At 39.7% G+C, this 19,626-nt stretch overlaps 1 protein-coding gene across 2 annotated transcripts; it reads left to right on the top strand.

Annotated features, from left to right (window-relative positions):
• Nucleotides 1–4,625: 4,625 nt before the first annotated feature.
• On the top strand, nucleotides 4,626–16,396 carry LOC108436138 (oxygen-regulated protein 1-like). Of its 2 annotated transcripts, XM_017712429.1 has the most exons (5): nucleotides 4,626–4,699; nucleotides 6,224–6,277; nucleotides 6,721–7,384; nucleotides 8,772–8,922; nucleotides 9,403–16,396. In XM_017712429.1, the coding sequence occupies exons 3-5, from the start codon at nucleotides 6,728–6,730 to the stop codon at nucleotides 15,354–15,356; spliced, it is 6,762 nt and encodes a 2,253-aa protein (XP_017567918.1). In that variant the 5' UTR covers nucleotides 4,626–4,699; nucleotides 6,224–6,277; nucleotides 6,721–6,727; the 3' UTR covers nucleotides 15,357–16,396. The 2 variants fall into 2 exon arrangements, with proteins under 2 accessions (XP_017567918.1, XP_017567919.1); XM_017712430.1 differs by lacking the exon at nucleotides 6,224–6,277 and having other exon boundaries at nucleotides 4,627–4,699.
• Nucleotides 16,397–19,626: the final 3,230 nt, after the last annotated feature.

The raw sequence follows: 19,626 nt of genomic DNA, 5'->3' as shown, positions 1-19,626 counted from the left end.
GATGGATAACCACCTTAACCTGAACTCATCCACAGAAGCAAACTGAACGTCACTTTCCCCACTGCAGTAGCAAGACATCTGCCCAGAATCTGTACATGACCCGCACCTACAGACATACGGAGTCTTAGTCTTTATCCCTTTATAGGCTTAAATACAGATTTTTTAAAAAAGTCACAGAAATACAGACCGACAAAAAGAGGCAGTGTGACTTTATGTCTGTCACTTAAGCCAGAATATCATAATTATCAAGCACTTACCGACGTCCAAAAGTGGAATAGGTGCCAGAAAAACTACACAGGAGCCGCAGAGCTGAAGTGTTAAGCTGGACGCTAGCGTATTAGCCATGGTCGTTTTATAAGACTCCTGCCTTTATTTACAAAGGCAACACGACATTTCGGTGAATTTTGTAGTCTTGGAAGGTTTTTGGCTTGATTTAATATCTATCTTTTCCTCATTTACGCACTTTACAAGCTATAAAAGTCAGGAATATGGTGCAAGATACCGGTTATAAGGTTATCTGGCGCAGGCGACCGTTGGTGGAAGCCCGCCAGAGGGCGCGCGCGCGCTGTCAAACTCAAGCACGCGCGTTCCACTGAATGCCTTTATTTTGGCTCTTCATTAGACCTGCTCACATTTCCACAGCTTTGAGCTTGTGCCCGAATTATAGTCCCTGAACAACCCCGTGACACAAACTACACGCCGTTTAAGGAACAGATGAAAAATTAAAGGTGAAAATGAACAAAACTGAACAGAAAACTATGTAAAAGAATAAAGAGATATAATGATACAGTGATGCAAACGACCTGTACACCTGTGCTGTATGTAGAATCATGACTTTTTTGTGCTTAAACGCCTCTTTGCACTGTGAAATCATGGAAAATTGATGAAGAACGTATATGTTGTACATGGTTCTATATAAAACCTCTCTGAGAATGGTTCTATATAGCACCGAAAAGGGGTCTTTCACTGTTATGATGTCAAGCTTGTAATAATAACAGAACCCTTTTTGGTTCTATAGAGAACCATTTTCAAAAAGCCAGTCAGTCTGAAGAACCATTTTACCATGCGAAGAACCATTTAAACATAAAATGGTTCTTTTCCTTTATTAAAGAACCCTTGAAGATCCATCTTTTTAAAGCATGTATCTGTATATGTGTTTATCGGGTTATGTTATAATCTAACACGTCATACAAAGTCAAGCTAAATGAAAGAAACTGACGTGTTCTTCCGTATGTATCCTGATATTTCGACGACATAAGCATGACATAAATGTGGCAGTACTCACCATCTTAAAATATCAGTAATGGACTCTTTAAATGTTATATATACATTTCTAGAACCATCTACAGAACATACTCCACCAATCTGAAGAACGCTTTCACGATACAAAGAACCCTTTAATCATGCAGGGGTTTCTTTGAGTGTTTGTGGTTCCATATAGAATCATTTTTAAAAAAAAGAACCTTTATTAACCTTTATTATTGTCTTTTTAAAGAGTGTACCAATGGCAGTTGCATCTTTAACATGTTTTCTTCATACAGCTCTGACACAGCCATTCGCCTTACATGCATGCTAAAGTAAATGGCTCTAAGAGTTATAAGGTTAAAACAAATAATGCATCACAACTGTGAAGTTGCATCAGTGGGATTAAATATTTTCATTTGGCAAATGTGACAAATAATAACTGGTGGTTTCAGACATAATGGCCAAATACAAGGACTAATGACCTGTGGATACCTTATACGTTTTCATCAAATCAGGATAGTAAGAAAAGAAGACGTTTAGTGCATTGTAATCACCTTCTCAAAGGACATCATTAATGAAATTTGGGAGTTTTCCAAAGTTCACTTGCGAGGACGTGATCTGAGAGAACAGTCCAAAAAGGGAGTTGAGTGAGTGAGCGACTGGGCGTGTGCGTGTACGTGTATATGTGTGTAGGTTAGATTTATGGTGAACGAGTTAAAGGTGAGACTATTGTTCTGTAGAAGACTGGTTGGATAGCTGTTTCCTTATGACAGAAAAGTGGGTGTATGTGTGTGTGTGTCTTAGAACATTTATCTGTGCTCTCTGAGCTTTCAAGTTCCAGTTTGAGTGTATATCATTGTCTAGACCTCGTTCTGACTTACAGTGAGCGTGCTTTCTGGGCCTTTTGTGTATGTTTTAGTGTCTACATGTGAGTGTGCTCTCTGTGAGGAAAGGCCTGTGTGTAACCCGGTCAGATTAGCAGGCTGGCATGGTGTGGGGTTGGAGGGCAGTGCGGTCGGGAATTCCAGTGGAAGAGCGGTCAGGACCTGGAGCAGCAGGGAGCCAGGCAAGAGGAAGTGTTTTGCCAGGAGTCAACCCTGGGCCTGGAATCTTTGTTTCCTCCATAAAAGGCACTCTGGAAAAGCCTGGAATTCTCCCTACATCAGGACATAGACAGCTTAACTTAGCCCTGAGCCAGTAATTGAAAATGCAAGCTATAGGGTGAGGCTCTGTAACGTCAGGTACTTTGTAACTGAATTTTGATCACAATGATGTTGTTTATTGTAATTATAGTATGACGATAAATATGATCTCAGCTTTACTCCCAGTTCATCCGTTTACAGGGGTCGGCAATTCAAAGGGTCACCAGGGGTACAAACGAAAGGGAGACAGAGACAAAAAAGGAGGCTGGCTAGTGGGGGAGAAGGAAAATGTCATTTGTTCTTTTGAGCGTGTGTGTGTGTGTGTGTGTGTGTGTGTGTGCGCAAGTTTCACATATCAGACATATCCCTTATTTCATCCTAAATGTATCCTGAATAGTTTCCCAGTAAGAGAGTGTTCAGGGATCTGGAGCCGGCGCCGGGACCGCAGTGAAGGGTTAAATATAGACACACACACACACACACACACACACACACACACACACACACACACACACACACACACATACACACACACAAACACACACAAACATTCCAGCCAGTTATCTCAACACAGCAGGCTCTTATCTAAAAGCTTGTTGAGTTCAGTTTGGAGGAATAGTATGTAGGAATAGTAGAGCTGAAATTCCATGCTGATCAAGCAATGAGTAGACAGTTCTATTTTCAATTTTACTCACAAACACACATACACACACACACACACACACACACACACACACACACACACACACACACACACGTGCATGCCATTACACAAACAATGTTTCTTATCAGTAATGGTAAAAGAGCTTGCTTTGCTGAATGTTTGGCATTCCTCCTCTCCGTTTTGTTTTGGGAATGGTTTGGACTCGGCAGGAGACCACACCGGCATTCCAGACTTCTTCAATTCCTGCAGGTCCAACATTCTTTCCCTATGCACACATGCTTATGGAACATGTGCACATTCCCACTCATCATTGCTCCCTTGGTGGTGGTGGTTGTTTGATCTTCCTCAACCTTAAAGCAACCTTATGCCAGGCACGGGTTAATCTCTCTGTACGTCTCCTGTGTATAATATTTAGTGAGTATAACAAGCATGTCTGTGTGCGTTTGTGCTGATTCTGGTTTAAATCTCTTTAAGGACAGATTTTGTCTTCATGTTTATTTCATAATTATCAGAATGAGACCATACAATCTAGTGCTCTCTATCTCACACAGAGCAGTACTGTAATATGCTGCGGGGCCAAAGTACATTGTCTGTGGTGGGCCCACAACCAAAAAACAAAACAATAGATAAAGAAGGTTTTATAACACATTACACAATACAATATTTTGTTACTAAAATACTTTCAAAATACAATTTCAAGGAAAATAAGATTTTAATGAGGTAAAATCCTTTGAAAACAAGCACACTACACATCTTCTAAAACCTGCACTAGATTCCTCTAATCCTCATGTGCTCTTTTAAAGCAACTTTATTAACAATTTTACTGTAAAATCACAGCTTCCAATTTATATTGATGGTACACTAATTACATAATAGGAAGAATGGCGTCACTGTCACTGCCATTCTGGGCCCATAACACCTGCTACAGCACTATGTATGCCATTATAATTAATTTCCATTACTCACATTTCAGAATTTTGTTTTAACTATTTTAATTATTGTTTCAATCATTTCTTTAATCACTAAATTACACTTATAGCCTAACGTGTCACTCTTTGAAATTTACACACTGCTTTTTTGTTCTTCTACCCATAAACAAGCAGCCTTAACCCTCAGTCTCTCTCACACGAACACTCACAGTCCTGTCCTTATCCTTTGTAAGCATGCACAATTAGATTAGGCAAAGGTCCAGTGGCCACCTGGACCTTAAACACAGAAACACAGAGTCAGGACAGTGTGACAGGAGCTATAATGGTGATTTAACAGCTACTTCACTTATGTAAATCTGTTTATTATACACATTGAAACGGTTAATGACAGCCTAGCCTCAAACTACATTTTTTTTATAGTGGCATTCACATCATAAAGATGCTGACTTTAATTTCTACAGTAGTTTGTATTTCTTATGAGCCCTTTCTATACTTGTACACAGAAACACACAGAAACACAGTAACTTTTTCACACACATGCGTATTCCATGAAGAGGGCTCTCCTCAGTGGGGCTGGGATTAGTAGTGAGCAAAGATTAAGCAAATTAATACTGAAGCCATCGCCCAGAATAACCCACAGTCTCCAGCACGGAGCTCCACAGCGCAATATGAGGGAGCAATCACTCTACTCAAAATTTCTACTCAATATGGGAAGTCTGGTGAGTGTGAAAAGACTTTTAGAGTGATTCCTTTTTTAAAGAAGATGACATTCATCATTTGTTAGCTTGCTTCCTTTTTTAAGCAGTTGTCTGTAGAGGTAGTTAGTTATAAAAGTTGCCCTGTTAATCTTCCATGAGGTGAGTCTATATTCAGAGCACTAAAGGGGTTTGTTACTGGGCTACATAACTGTTTAAATAACACAGCTCTGTGGGTTTTTAATTATCTATACAATGTTCATCATAAAACTGTTATAATGTATCTATTACATAGATGAACCATCAAAATGTTGACAAAATATACAGAAATTCTTGTGATTGTTGAAATGATTAAAGTTTAGTTGCAGAACAGATTTAAAGGTAAATACCGTGTAAAAACAGTGATTTTTAAAAATGTATGCATATCTTTATTAAGATGTAAAAAAAAGGCATTCAGAGTGGTTTGACATGAGATGCTCTGTTCTGGAGAAACTTACTGAGTCAGAATTGTTCAGTGGTGGTGATAGGAACCAGACGTTTGAAGACTATAATGCCTCAAAAAGCTCCCTCATAGACCATTATTACATGAAATGGTTACTTTGCCTGATTTCCTCTGTAAGGTAGCTTTTAGAACTTGGCATTGCGATGTGTATAATGCATTTTTTATTTACTATTCAAAATGAACAGTGAGCCTTCTGTGTTTTATATGTAATGTTTATAAAGGTAAAATAGTCATAAACCACTCTGAGAGAAGGTTTTGGCCTAAAACTTATTAGCACATTCACTATTTTTCAGATATAGCACTATTTTACTATTATCAGTATAAACTCAGACGGCTCGCTGGCCATTTGGATAGTAAATGAAATGGTTTTATTTGCATTGTACAATTCGCAACCGCTGGTTCCCATAACCACCACTGTAAAGAAATATGAGTCAGCAAGGTTCTCCATAATGCACCAAACACTCTGAAATACTTGGTTTACAACTCAGTAATTTTATTATGTAGAAATTTTTAAAGAAAGTTGTGACATGTGTATTATTAACTATAATGCATAACTATATAACTCAAAATGATCAAGGTTCTTTTTCTTTGTCTATTTGAAATGGATTCCTTTTCTGTTTACCTGTATATTAATTACAACTGTTAGCACTGATGGAACTGGTGAGACTATTGGAACTCCTATTTTAGTAAAAGTCTATATTTAAAAAAAGGTTTAATTGGTTTAATTGGTTGCCTTAGTTTTACTGTTCCTATGGATGGAAGTCGGAATAATTGGACATGTCTGTCTCACTTGATGCCGTGACAGTGCATTTAATCTAGCTAGGTGAGGCAGTAAACAACACCTGGCGTTAAAGATGCTGCATGTTCTGTCAGTCAGCAACACAATCAATTACACTCATGTATTTACACATGTATTTCTCAACATGGCGGTTATCTTGCATATAATGTTATTTTTAAATAAGTGAATACTTTCAACTGAATGATATCAAACAACATCATTAAAAAAGACTTAATTATGAACTTTATACCTGATGTGCTCTTCACAGTGTATGCCAAGGTACCTGATACTGACCCAAAACTAAAACTTGGCAGCTAGCAAGGTCAGTTTTTTTTTTGTTCTGTATTAGCATTTCTGTAGAGTCACATTTGTTCTCTGTTCTATTCAGTAGGGGTGCAAAACGCACTGATGCATCATAATGCACTAAAAGAAGTTTTAACTTTAAAGAAGATTTCGTTACAATTTGTCTAATTGATTATAATAATCTTAAATAAAATGTGTATATTTGGCTAAAATAAAATTTGCAGGCTTTTCTTCAGTGTAAGAGTTTATGGTCTCTATTCCACTATTGTTGAAATAGTTTTTGTGTATTCCATGAATGAAAACTAAGAAATGATTAATCAAATCAACAGAATCAAATAAAATGAAATTACGGTGAAAACTGAGATCTCATGATGTACTGAATCATTTCCTAAAGTCAAGTGGTTTTGTGATCGGATTCTCTTCCCTTTATATCCCTCTCTCTCCTTCTGTGCTCTGTTACAGTGAGATTATGAACGAAGCTTCAGCAGTGCGGAAAGCCCCACCGCAGGCCCAGTCCTCTGGCAGCATCCATACTTTGATGACATCCCGCCAACCATACATGAGTGAGCCTATTGCCTCAAAGCGTGTGTGCTTCTACAAAAGCGGTGATGCGCAGTTCAGTGGTTTACCCGTGGTCATCAATAACCGAACTTTCAAAACCTTCGAGGGGCTACTGGACAGCCTGTCCAAGCGTGTTCCACTGCCTTTTGGAGTCCGCACTATCACCACACCACGAGGCCACACGACAGTCCGCTCCCTTGACCAGCTGCACCATGGCCATTCCTACATCTGCTCTGACAAGCGAACCGTGAAGCCCATTGACCTGGAGCGGGCACAACGCAAACCGCCACCATGGTACCATGCCCGGCCAGTCAGCAGCAGGCGCCTGGCCCGACAGCGACAGAGTCCTGGCCTGCGCAGCACTCGCAGGGCCAGACGGAATGAGCATGCAGCCCTGCTGCACACGCCAAAGAGGCTGGTGGTGTTCCGCAATGGAGATCCAGAAGTCAGGCACATGCTTTTGTTGCAGAAAAGGACCACTCACTCTTTTGAGGCACTGCTGGATCTTGTATCTGAGGTCATGCATTTTCCTGTGCTGAAGCTGTACACACCAGTTGGAAGAAGGGTGAGAAGTTAATTAAAATATTTGCAGTTTTCGGAAGCTGCTGAAGACACAGGCTATCAAAGTTTCAATATATGGTTTCACCTCAGTATGCCAGCTGTGCTCTTGTGGTTCTCATCAAATATCAGATGAATTAAAGGATCAAAAGATCGGTACCTCTGAGTAGTATCAGATTATGGGCCTAGGCAAACAAATGGACTAAGAAATTGTAATTAAATTAGAAACTGGCCTCTTGTAGGACATCAGTAAACACTGAGCTAGTGATTCTTTCCATCTAAAAATTGTTGACCAAAACTTACTTCTAGTTCTACTTAATTGACTAATTCAAAGTGTTAATGCTTTCTCCAACTGGTTTACTCCAAGTAGTAGGTATCATTTTTTTTATATTTTGGTTACGTTGGTTATGTTTTCCAAATGGTAGCTATAAATTTTGATGTAAATTTAGTTTTAATCCACATCAGACTAGTTCATGTTCTTGGTTACTTTTCGAACTAAATTATATTCCCATTTTAGTAGGTTACTTAATGTTTTTTGTGGATTGTCATGCTCTCTGTATTTCTGTGCTATTTCACAATTTGTTAGATATTTCACATTATTTCTGAAACATTTTAATGGCAGAAACAATATAATATTTGGTGATCCTAGCGAGTGCATAAAATAATTACACTGCCTTGTCCACACCTTATGAACACATAAATCTTTCTTCATATCAAAAAACTTCATGCAACTGCTATGTTGATTCGCTTGCTCACTTATGAATGTGTAAATCCAGCTTGTTGTGTAAACTACAAATATTTCCATCAAGGGGTGGTAATGATACACTGAGCCCTCTACTCGATTTGATTCTCAATGCTGGGTTCACAATTTGGTATTCTGGTGCATTACGCAAGAAAAGTGGTAAAATGGTAAAATTTTGTCAACTGAAGGAGTTGGGAGAAAGAGATTGCTTTTATTTGGCCTTGATTTATAGATAGTTAATAGCAAAAAACAAATCTACCTCGGAAGCCTGTATAACTGCAGGAAGGGTCTATTCTGTTTATTGTGTTGTTTCCTTAAATGCATTGTAGGCTGTAATTGCTATGAGCATAAATAACACAGAGAGGGTTGAAGAAAATCTATCCCCTTCAGCATTAAGCTTCTTTACCATCTCATCCTATTACACTGCACTGCATCCTGGGAAGTACTTAAAATACTCTGTATATGAGACCACTATCCACTGAACTACTACTGCAAATTTTATTACTTCTTAAATTTAACAAGTGAACATTACACAGCTATTGAATAGCCTTTGACTGTCAGTGGATCACAGATTATTTAAGAGATAACAAGTCATTTTAAAAGCTGTCCAAGAAGAGTTGGATAAAAATGAAGATGTTTTGCTGTATTGCAGGTGGATGGACTTCCTGCTCTGATCTTGTGCTCAGGGGTATTGGTAGCTGCTGGACGTGAGCCTTTTAGAAAAGCAAACTATGATGTCCAGAAACCTTCTGCTCTGACTTGGCTACCAGCAAAAAGTGTAGGACGGCTGCATCCTGTGTCCCGTAAGTCTAAAACATTTTATCCAGTTCACAATACCTTTGAATCTATGCTGCAAATTCAGTTTAATTCTACCATATTTTAGTGATTTGTGCATTAATGTGTTATGCATTTTCCAAGGTAATTTCGTGCAGATTTAAGTTACAAATACTGAACACAGAATTCTTCTTGTGTAATTTTAATTTCCTTGAATACTTAACTGTCTAATGCTTCTAATGCTCTACTGGCCTGTATATATGTATGACTGGCCATGGTCGAGATTATCTGAGGGAGTAATACCTATCATGACCTACATCTTATAACATGCACCATGTTGCTCCATATCTTTACTCTCTCTAATCCTGGTATCTTCCCTTTCTCTTTCTCTCCCTGTCAATGCTTTCCTGCTATCTTGGAATGGCTAATCAATCTGACGCATTTCACACCGTCTTCTGGTAAAATGCTGTCCTCTTTTAATTACTAATAATTAATAATAACTACTAAAGGGAAAAAGAAATCCATGACCAGCAGCACGAAATCTCGTCCCTTCTCACCATCCTCAGAGCGCTACATTGTGAATCAGATACACAACAGTTTTGCAGGAAGTGCATGTGACTATCCAAGTAACCCTACTGGTTCTGTAGAAATGGAGACTGGTCAGTTGCCAGAATCCATTGCAGAGACTGACACAATTGCCTGTCTGGATGGTGAAGGTGAGGGAGACATCCACATGCCCACTGAAGATGACATTGAAAAGTCCTTTCGGATCAACCAGGACGGCAGCATGACTGTGGAGATGAAGGTGCGCCTAACCATCAAAGAAGAGGAGACAATTCATTGGACAACTACGCTTAGTCGCTCCAATGTGCCCAGTCAAATGAAGACCAAATCAGATCCTGATATTTGTGCAACCATATCTGACAATATTCCCCCTGAAGTTGACCCTGTGGCCTCAGAGGTAATCGAGAATTGCCCAGAAGAACTTGCCTTTCTTATGGATAGTCCTGAAGAGATGGAGACAGGTAGAGCAGAGCCAATCACTGGGAAAAAAGAGCCCCTCCATTCCCTTCCTTCTAGCCCTGGGTGGTGTAAAGTTCAGCAGAAACAATCTGTTGGGAGCACCATGAAAGTTACAGAAACTGAGATCCAGGAGAATGTGTTGGGATCATATGCCTACAGGGAAGAGACAAGTAATGGTGAGATGAAGCAGGAGCACTGCATGGTTCGGCAGTGCAGAAGTCGCCCTGTACCTAAACCCCGCAGCAACCTGCCCTCTGAACTGAATGCAACAACCTCACAACTGCAGTCCGACAGCTATAAGTCGGCAGAGATTCTACAACTACAGGACAATGGGGAGGCGGTCCATGAGACAGTGCTCCACATCTATGAACAACAGACCTGCCAGGAGAATTTCTTTGCCAATACACAGCTCTGTATTCAGGGCATGGGCACATACAGTTCAGCTGGAGCTCGGCCAGCGTCATCTGATACTGTATTTCCTGCATCCTCTGAAAAAACAATACGGTCTTACAGTGAGGATTTGGAGTCTGAGCACAGGGTCTCTAGCACTTATGGGTCACTTATGAGACAGCAGAACGTCTTCCAATCAGACCTCTACGCATTACACCAAAAAAACTTCTCTCAGGAAATCAGAAGTAAGAAGGCAACAAGTTCTATTATTGAATTTCCTAAACCTTCCACAGCAGAAACTAGCAAGAAGAGAAAGCCAGTGAGAGTAATTGTCAAAAAGAATCATATTTTCCAAATTGCTGCCCCTGAACGAAAGCAAAAAGATGATAAAATGGACACGTTGAAAGAAATAAAGAAAATAAAAGCTGATATTTTTAGCCGAGCTGGAACAACGAGACGTACTGAGCATTACCGGGCAAAAGCTATTCAGAAGCTTCTAAAAAGGAGAAACAATCAAGCCAATCATCAAGAAAGTACTCCTTCCATGATACACAATCCTGTTCAGTTGATGATACAAAGTCCAAATGAATTACCAGCTGAGAAAGAACAATGTACCATTGAAGTGAATCCTGTTCAACCAGACATGTCCTATAAGAAACTTAATGAAAGTTCAGCCTCTCCAAAGAAAAACCTGCTTCATGCAACAACCAATAAATGTACACTAACACGGCAGACATCTATGAACGAGGAGCGAGATTTTCAGCGAGAAACGCAAGAGCTTAGTGAAAGCATATCCCTTCCTGGTCTGCACTCTTCTTCCTCAATCTTCAATGAATATGTAAACCTCTGGCTGCAGAAGAGTGAACCTGACCAGGAACAGGTACCATCTACCCACACAGAGTTACAGGAAAGCACAACCTTTCTGACACCTGAGGAGTTACAGTCTTCTCCAGAGGTTGGAGAGATAACCTGTGAGACTATATGTGCTAGAGAAACATCAAAGGAGGATCTACCATGTTGTGTTCAAGTACATAATACTTCATCACTCAGAAATCTATCGCCAGCAAAGTCATCAATGGAAGAGGAATTCTCTTCTGTGAAGGAAACATTACCCAGTGATTTCTCTCCAGAAAGAATTTCCCTACCCAAAGATTCATCAGAAGAGAACACATCCCTGTCTAAAAGAAATACTTTTGAAAAGAACACATCAACAGAAGTAAAGTCTCCTCAAAATAATACTGTAGGGGAAATACCTTTACTAAGAAATCTCTCTCTAAAAAAAAATACATGGAAGAAAAGCCTTTCCTCAGAAGACAGTTCATCACTGAAGGATAAATCATCAGAGAAAAAAATAATCCCAAATCTGTCACAAGGAGAAACATCATTGGCAAGAAATGCCTCTGGAAAAACAAGCCAGGCTACCTCAGATAATGAATTAATAGAGTCCTCAAAATTATATTCAAATCAAGAAAAAATGCCAGTTCAATCAAAAGATTCTGGTTCAGAAATGCACATTGATAAAACATCTACAGGTAATGTTCATGTAAAAGAAACACCTATTCTTCGCAGCCCTTCTTCAGAAAAGACTCTTCTACCCAACCAACACTCTGTAGAAAAAATACCTAAAAACAACACTCTGACCAAGGCATCACTCTTCAACAATCAAAGTATGGAGAAAATATTATCTACACAGGTAACTTCTGACAAGAAGCCAAGACTGAGACCTTCTTCATTGTCTGAATCCAAAAGAACTTTGTTAGGCAAATCCCAAGTAAGCAATGATGCAACAAAATCCATCATCCTACATAGGGACATAACCACATCTGAAACTACTAATTGTACATCTTTGAGGGAACAATCACATGCCCTGATTACACCTACCACAGAAATGTCAGTTTTGCAAGCAGAAAAATCATATTCAGTTAAAATGGCAGTGAGGCCAGATATGAGACAAGTTCTTGAGGAGCTCTGCTATTCCATTCAGTCACTCCGTGAAGTCACACAGTACAAGCGGCGGTCTTGTTTGGAGAAGTCCAATAGCATGCCAGATTTCTCCTCACACTTGGCCTCTACTTTTGGCTCCTCTTCTCGAGTGCTCTTGGCCTTCCTCTCAGTTATGACCCTGAAGGATGGTCTGGCCAATCTGAATGCATGCCGCCAAGCTCAAGACAACCTGAGCTGCTCTGAGGCTTTGCTTATGCTTCAGTCGCTAAAGGAGATGGCAATCATAGAGGATGCAGAGAAGCTGAGAGCCAGTCTAAATGCTCTGCAAAACTCAACATCTGTTCAGTTGCTGCAGAGTTGGAGAGGATTCCAGGAACTGAGCAATTTATCCAGGAGTCATAGTGCCACATCAGGTTCCTCAAGGAGTGGGTCTTATATTGGGTCATACTCAGAGGAAGAGGCAATTCAAGGACTCATGGAAGATCTAGGTGTTCCTGACAGGGTCAGAGAAGAGCTAACTGCTCTTTGCACTCAAGAGGAGGACAGCATCAGAGGTAATCAGGTGGATGGATTAGAAAAGCAGAGTGAGTCACTCCCAGACGTAAAGATGAATGGATTTACGGAGTCGTTCCTAAGGGAAAAAACAATCAGCTTGCCCAACTCTGTGCTGGAAGATGTAAACATATATGTTAAGTCTGTCATTGAAAATGCTGTTCAAGCACACCTTGATGACTGTGGCATTTCAGATGTCTCTGTGACACATTTATTGGTTAGTGCTGAAAAAGAAATCAAAGTGGCAACTGACAAGCATGAAGGGGAATTCTCCCAAATAAAAAGAACCAAGCAGGCTGACTGTATGCTTGACTTTGACATAGACAAGATCATGTCTTCTCATGAGTCTGCCTTGGAAGAAGAGCAAAAAACAACAGAAGAGAAAGTAGCAGAGCTCATTAGAACTGAGGATAGAGGAGTCGTGGCAAGGCAACAGGAAATAAATGCCAAGCCACTAAAGGAGAGGGAAGTGATGGATGAGAGGGCAGTATTTGAGGACTGCAAAGCCAAGACAAATGACACTATGGAGGAGGTACTAGACTGTCATGAAGGAAGGGAATCAGCAAAAAAGGTGGTGGATACAGGGGAAATTGATGAAGACAGGGATACTGAGAAGAACCCTAAATCACCAACTAGTAGTGAAAATAAACTGACAACATCTGAAGAGGAAAAATCTAGCTCAGAGGAAGAAGAAGACAGTTGTGAAGAAGAAATTATGAGCTTTTCTGAAGATCAAGTTAGTGATAAAGAAGAAAATCTTGGTAGTGACCAAAAATATGCCATGACCGCCACTCTCTCTCAGTGGCAAAATGAAGGCCAAGTGAGTCAAACAGAAAGCCAACTACACAGTAAAACAGACTGTGAGGAGACACTCTTCAGACAACCTGAAATGCAAGCTACTTTGCTTGCTATTCACATAGAATCAGATGTGAAAGAGGATACAATACAACTTGAAACAGAGCAACAGCACATTGTCTATGAGGAGAAAAGGATTTATTCAGGGGAGGAGCAGGTGATTTTGGAAGAACCAGAATGCTATACAATTTATCAAGAACATTTTGTGGAGGAAAAAGAGTATGGTTCAGAAAAAGCTGAGGAGCATGAGGAAAAAACAACACATTTTACAGAAAAAAAGAAAGCTTCAGTGGCAGAGCTCATCAGTAATATTGAGTCAGTTGCACAAAAGGCCAGTGATATACCCAAGAAGCCTGTGGACAGATTCTTGACACACATCGATTTACCAGACATTTCAGACACTGATAAATTAGATGTTTCTCAAATGTCCAGTGAACAAGAGGAGGTGGGGAAGTTTATAAAGTATCCATCTAAAGTGCAAATACAAGACAAAGGTGACAGTGAGAAGCACTCACCAAATGAACCATCAAAGAAGATCAGGACAACTAAGCAGTCACATATGGACTTGACCTCAGAACCCCTTTCCTCTTCATTAGCCTTCAGCTATGATTCCCGAAGCAGCTCTTTGGCACAAGAGCCAGAAGAAAGCATTCAGGTTAACAGAGTTAAGTCAATCCGCGAGATGTTTCTTGCTAAGAGTAACACCACAACCTGCATTGGGCACAGACGACAGCACAGTCCAAATTCTGACATGTCTGACTACCAAGCCGAATCCAGCGACAGTGGAGGAAACCAGTCCCAAACATCACCTGAGACCTCCAGTGGAGAGGATGACACTAGCCGATTAGCCATTGCCAAAGGGTTTGTCAGAAGAACCATTGAGAGGCTCTATGGAAGAGGTCATTCAAATAGTACAGGGCCAGATGATAGGAGACCTCTATCTGCCTCCAGAGGGAAGCAAAGAGAAGCTCTTGGGAGGACAAATGTAACCACTTTGGCTTCCATCCATGAAGCTCGAACTCAAGGAAAGACTGACCTATCATACTTTAATGCCACAAGCTCAGTGGATGCCTTCAATCAGTCAACTCACTTTGTCACTCTGAATGCTCAAGTGGTACCTGAAGATGCTGTCCTCATTGACAAAGGTTGCTGGTTGCTTCATGAAAACCAACTGATTCGTGAATCCTCCCCAGAACTAGAATCTCCAAGGACAGTGGAAAAGAACACAACCATATTAGTTGATTATGAACAAGATGCTATGAAGGAAGATGTTCCATATTCTTTATTTTGTCCAGCCTCTCCTAATAGGACTCTCTCTTCTACTGAGCTTGAGGAGCTGCCTAGGTCATTAAGACCAAAGTTTACCTATTTTAACCTTCCTAATGCAAGTGACTCTGAGCTGGAGCCAGAAGGACAAAATTCTGATACCCTGTCAAAAAGAGAGGCTAAGGTGAGTCCTGTTACACAGTCACCCAAGTCCTGGGCCGAGAAAGACAGCATTCTACCTGCCTTCAACCCTCCAGTCATCAAAAGAGCAGATAATAAAGTGCATCCTTTGTTAGAAGCTTTAGCACCTCCTGTGGTTACCCAGCCAGTCAGAGGACAGAGTGCACAAACAGAGGTTGCAAGGCGTTCTACAGAACCTGATGTCCTGGAAATGCTCTTTATATTTTGTGGACAACACTGTCCCATACTCTAAAGTAAAAGTTTATCACTGCAACAAGCGAACATGGTACATGCGAACCCAGTAAATGTATATTGTTTTCAAGAGGCAATCTTCAATAAGCAGATTAAAAAAATAACAATTTCATTTTCACGATGATCAGAACTGCCTTACATACCTGGTTAACATAATGGATTTTTGAAGGAAGACTGCTGTTGGAGGTGCTGAAAATGATAATGTGAACCACCTTGATTTAGGAAGCACAGCTGTTGGTTACTGATTAACACTTAAGGTGACAGAACATGAATTATGTAGTGCCTAATCTGTCAATGTACCACTCAACTGTCAAACCTTCAGTGCTCAAGGTGTTCATGTAAAAAGGAACTGTGATTAAATTAATTCTATACATGGATAAAATACATGTTTTAGATATTTTGTATATATACATGATGCTACCCTAAGGGTTGCTAACCTGAGTCTGTTTCATCACACTTTGAGTATACTGCCTTTCTAAAGCATGGTACAGACAGGTATGTTTGACGTCTTCAAGGCCATCCTGTGCATTACACTAATCTCATTTTGACCAAAAGCTTTAAAGTGCTCAGCGGTCAAAGAGTCACGAAAACAGGGTGATCAGCTCTAGCTCCCAGCATGGGACTGGTGCATATGCTCAACTCACATGCAAATGTCATGTGCTCTATATAAACCAACAGCCACTCCTCCATATGCCACAAACCTGCCAATCATTGTTCTTAAGGATGATTAATGCCATTAGTCATTGCATTGCATTACAAGTACTTGATGTTGTGTTGGTTTCTGTTTGTGAATGTATGTACATTTGTTGCTGTATATACACTATACACTTAACTAGCTTTTAGCATGACAGCTGCCATGTGAAGAGTTGGTAGATTTGTTTTTTAACATTTTTATCAATAGGGTTTGTACATATGTGTAAAATCTGTGCTCCTAAAATAAATGACTGTACAGTGTTTTGAAAAAAGAAAGCAAAATAGTTGTCCAAAATACCAAATATGTCTCTGTAAAATCAATGGCAGCTGATATTTATGCTTCTTTTCTGTGACTTGTAATATACATTTGTTCAATTAAAGGTTTGTTTTATACTCCTGTCAATTGTACAATTTTACAATTTATTGATGCAATAAAACCATAACAAATGCACCACTAGATGGCAGAATAAAACAATATCTGCTGCAGTGACATTTTCCTACTTTTAATGGCAGCAATTGTTTAACACTGACTGCATTTCTTTCACCGAAACTGCTGCCAATTGCAGACATGTAAATACATACGTACACATAATCAACATTTATCAGAAACTGTGACGTAGGAATAAAAACCATTAAGATGTTACAGTACAGTTTAAAAAGGCTTTAAAGGTGAATTTGCCATTAAGACACAAGACAAGAACAATTTATAATCATTTAAAATTAAGTATACAATGCCATGTTTTCACTAATAAGGAGACACTGATTTTCCTTTTCAGATATTTTGAATCACACTGTGACTAATACCTGGAAAATGTTAAGGTTAAAACAAAGTCATATACAGACAAATACTTATACAGAACATATGTATGCATATGCAAGTAGTGGGCAAAATGTAAATTCAACCACTTTATTTATTTGTTATGTATTTTGCAGATATACAAAAAATCATTTAGGCTACTGTTGATTTTATATTCCTTTTTAAAATAAGTCTGTGAACATGTAATAAAATTAAGTTACTATGGCTCAGTAGACTTATGTCAGGCAACCCACTACCAGCCACCTGAGAACACCCTTGACAATGCATACTGTACACCCACTGGGGGAATTCCTAAAAGATGCCAGAACACACTCCTCACAGGTGGCTGTGAATCACACTAAATACTTCCAACATCAGCTTACATTCAGCTGCACCCTGAACAAGCCCTTATGCACATCCATGTCCATTACACAAGCACCCAGAGGAAGATCTTATTGTTTCAGTGTCACTTTCTGATGGCTCAGTAGAGTTAATGGTGTTTCTTCTAACATTCCTTAAGAGAAAAGCATTAGACAAAAGGTGAACGTTAGATACTTCAGACACAGATACACAAAATATAATAGTTAATCACAGCTGAATTATTATCAGAACTGAGAAGGCTATTAGCCTTGAATGAGAAATGATTGTGTTCATATTGAGATTCCAGCCTTTAGTTTAATTGCAGATAAACTAGCATTATTATCTCAGCAAATCTGAGCACAGTGTGTGACTTTACCTACTACTCTAATCTCTACTCAAACTCAAGAGGAGACGTGTGAGTTTACTTGGGAGAAAAATCCAAAAAGCACAGGGCAGTATACCTTGGTCTTTCCCTCTGATCTTACTGTTATTTATGGGATATTAAGACATATTGAGCAAGCTTTTTCTGATCTTTCTTTCCTGTGGGCACACATAATGCACAACTATGCACCAATACATAATTAAAAGGAAACACAATTGTGTGGAGTCGAATGTGCTAAATATGAGAACTTTGTCATAAACATTTGTTCAAAAAACAATACACACAAAACACATTACCTGGCATCTTGAACAGGATGTGATCAGCTACTGAGTGGCACATCCGGCCCTACAGAATAATGACTGGTATGGTTCCATGACAGTACACTCATACCCTTTAAGGCAATATTACAAGCAACATTATATAATACGCATAACTCTGACATTATCCTCACTGAGTGTGTTTCCGTTAAAAATGAAACAATTTCAATATGTAAACTCAAAAAATCTAATTTGACAAAGTGTTTCAAAGTGTCTCTCATTTATTATCTTTCAAGGAATCCACTGAAACTGAAAATATACGCATCATTATGCCCCTGGTGTGCATGCATGTAAGCTGTGCAAACACTAACACAGTAACATAATCATACACTATTTGGACAAAAGTATTGGGACACCTACACATTACACCCATAAGAGCTTTTTTAATACATCCCATTCTAAATCCATAGATATTACTATTGAGTTGATCCTCCCTTTGTAGCTATAACAGCTTCCACTCTTCTGGGAAGCTTTCTACAAGATTTTGGAGAGTGCCTGTGGGAATTTTTGCCCAATAATCCAGAGGATCATTTGTGAGGTCAGACACTAATGTTGGATGTTCACTGAGGTCATGGCTCTGTGTGGGCCAGTCACATTCTTCCACACCAAACACCCAACAATGCCTTTACGGACTTTGCTTTGTGCACAGGGGCAAATGTCTTGGTATACTGCAACATTAAGATTTCCCTTCATTGGAACTAAGGAGCCTTGGCCAATCCCTGAAAACAACCCCATAGTATCATCCCTCCTCCACCAAACTTTACAGTTGACCCTGCTCTGTAACTTTACGTGGTCTGCCACTTTGCGGCTGAGTTGTTGTGGTTCCTAAATGCTTCCACTTTATATAATACCACTCACACTTGATCGTGGACTATCTAGGAGGAAAGAAATGTTGCACACTGACTTGTTGCAATGGTGCCAACATACTACAGCACCACGCCCAAATTCAGTGAGCTCTTTAGAACGACCCATTTTGTCACAAATGCGTGAAAAGGCAGACTGCATGGCTAGGTGCTTGATTTGATTTGATACACCTGTGGCAATGGCACTGAATGAAACACCTGAATTCAACGCTGAAGAGGTGCGTCCCAATATTTTGGTCCATATAGTGTATGAACACATGACTCATATTTGCACTCCTTATTTTTGCTGTATTAAAAAAAATATTGCACCTCTGTATCACACTGAATCACACCTAGTGTGAACGCGTGGGTGTACCATGCCAGATGGTTACATGGGCACCCCATACTGTGAAAGCGTTTGGGTGTTCTTTGCCACAGCTAGGTAGTATGTCTCCCTTACTTAATTCTTCCTGAAATGTACAAGAAAAGGGTGGACAGACAGAGCAAGAACACAAAAGGCAAAAGGCAAGCACCATTGCACATCCCATGCAGGAACGCTCTAAGCCTCATGGTCTTGTCATAGTGATTGCCTCTGGAGCACACTTGAGAAAAACTTATAACAGAAAAGGTAACGTTATAAGACAGGAGAGCTATAAGAAACAAACCATATTTGAACAAAACTATTTAAATAATGAGAGCTAATATTAAAAATGAATGTGTAGGCTGACTGTAAGCATGTTAAGCAGTGTAAGCACTGGTTCATGACGTCAAACTCATGTCTTATCGTCAGAAACGTCGACACATCAACACTGTGTGATGTGAAAGTGCAGTAAATAACTGAAATAAAATCGCTTTCTCGGTATAGTTTCCTGCCTTCAGCA

This window comes from Pygocentrus nattereri, chromosome 2 (assembly GCF_015220715.1).
Source record: "Pygocentrus nattereri isolate fPygNat1 chromosome 2, fPygNat1.pri, whole genome shotgun sequence".
NCBI classification, from domain to species: Eukaryota; Metazoa; Chordata; class Actinopteri; order Characiformes; family Serrasalmidae; genus Pygocentrus; species Pygocentrus nattereri.
Note: the sequence above shows the minus strand (reverse complement) of the source record. Positions and strands in the feature narration are given on the sequence as shown.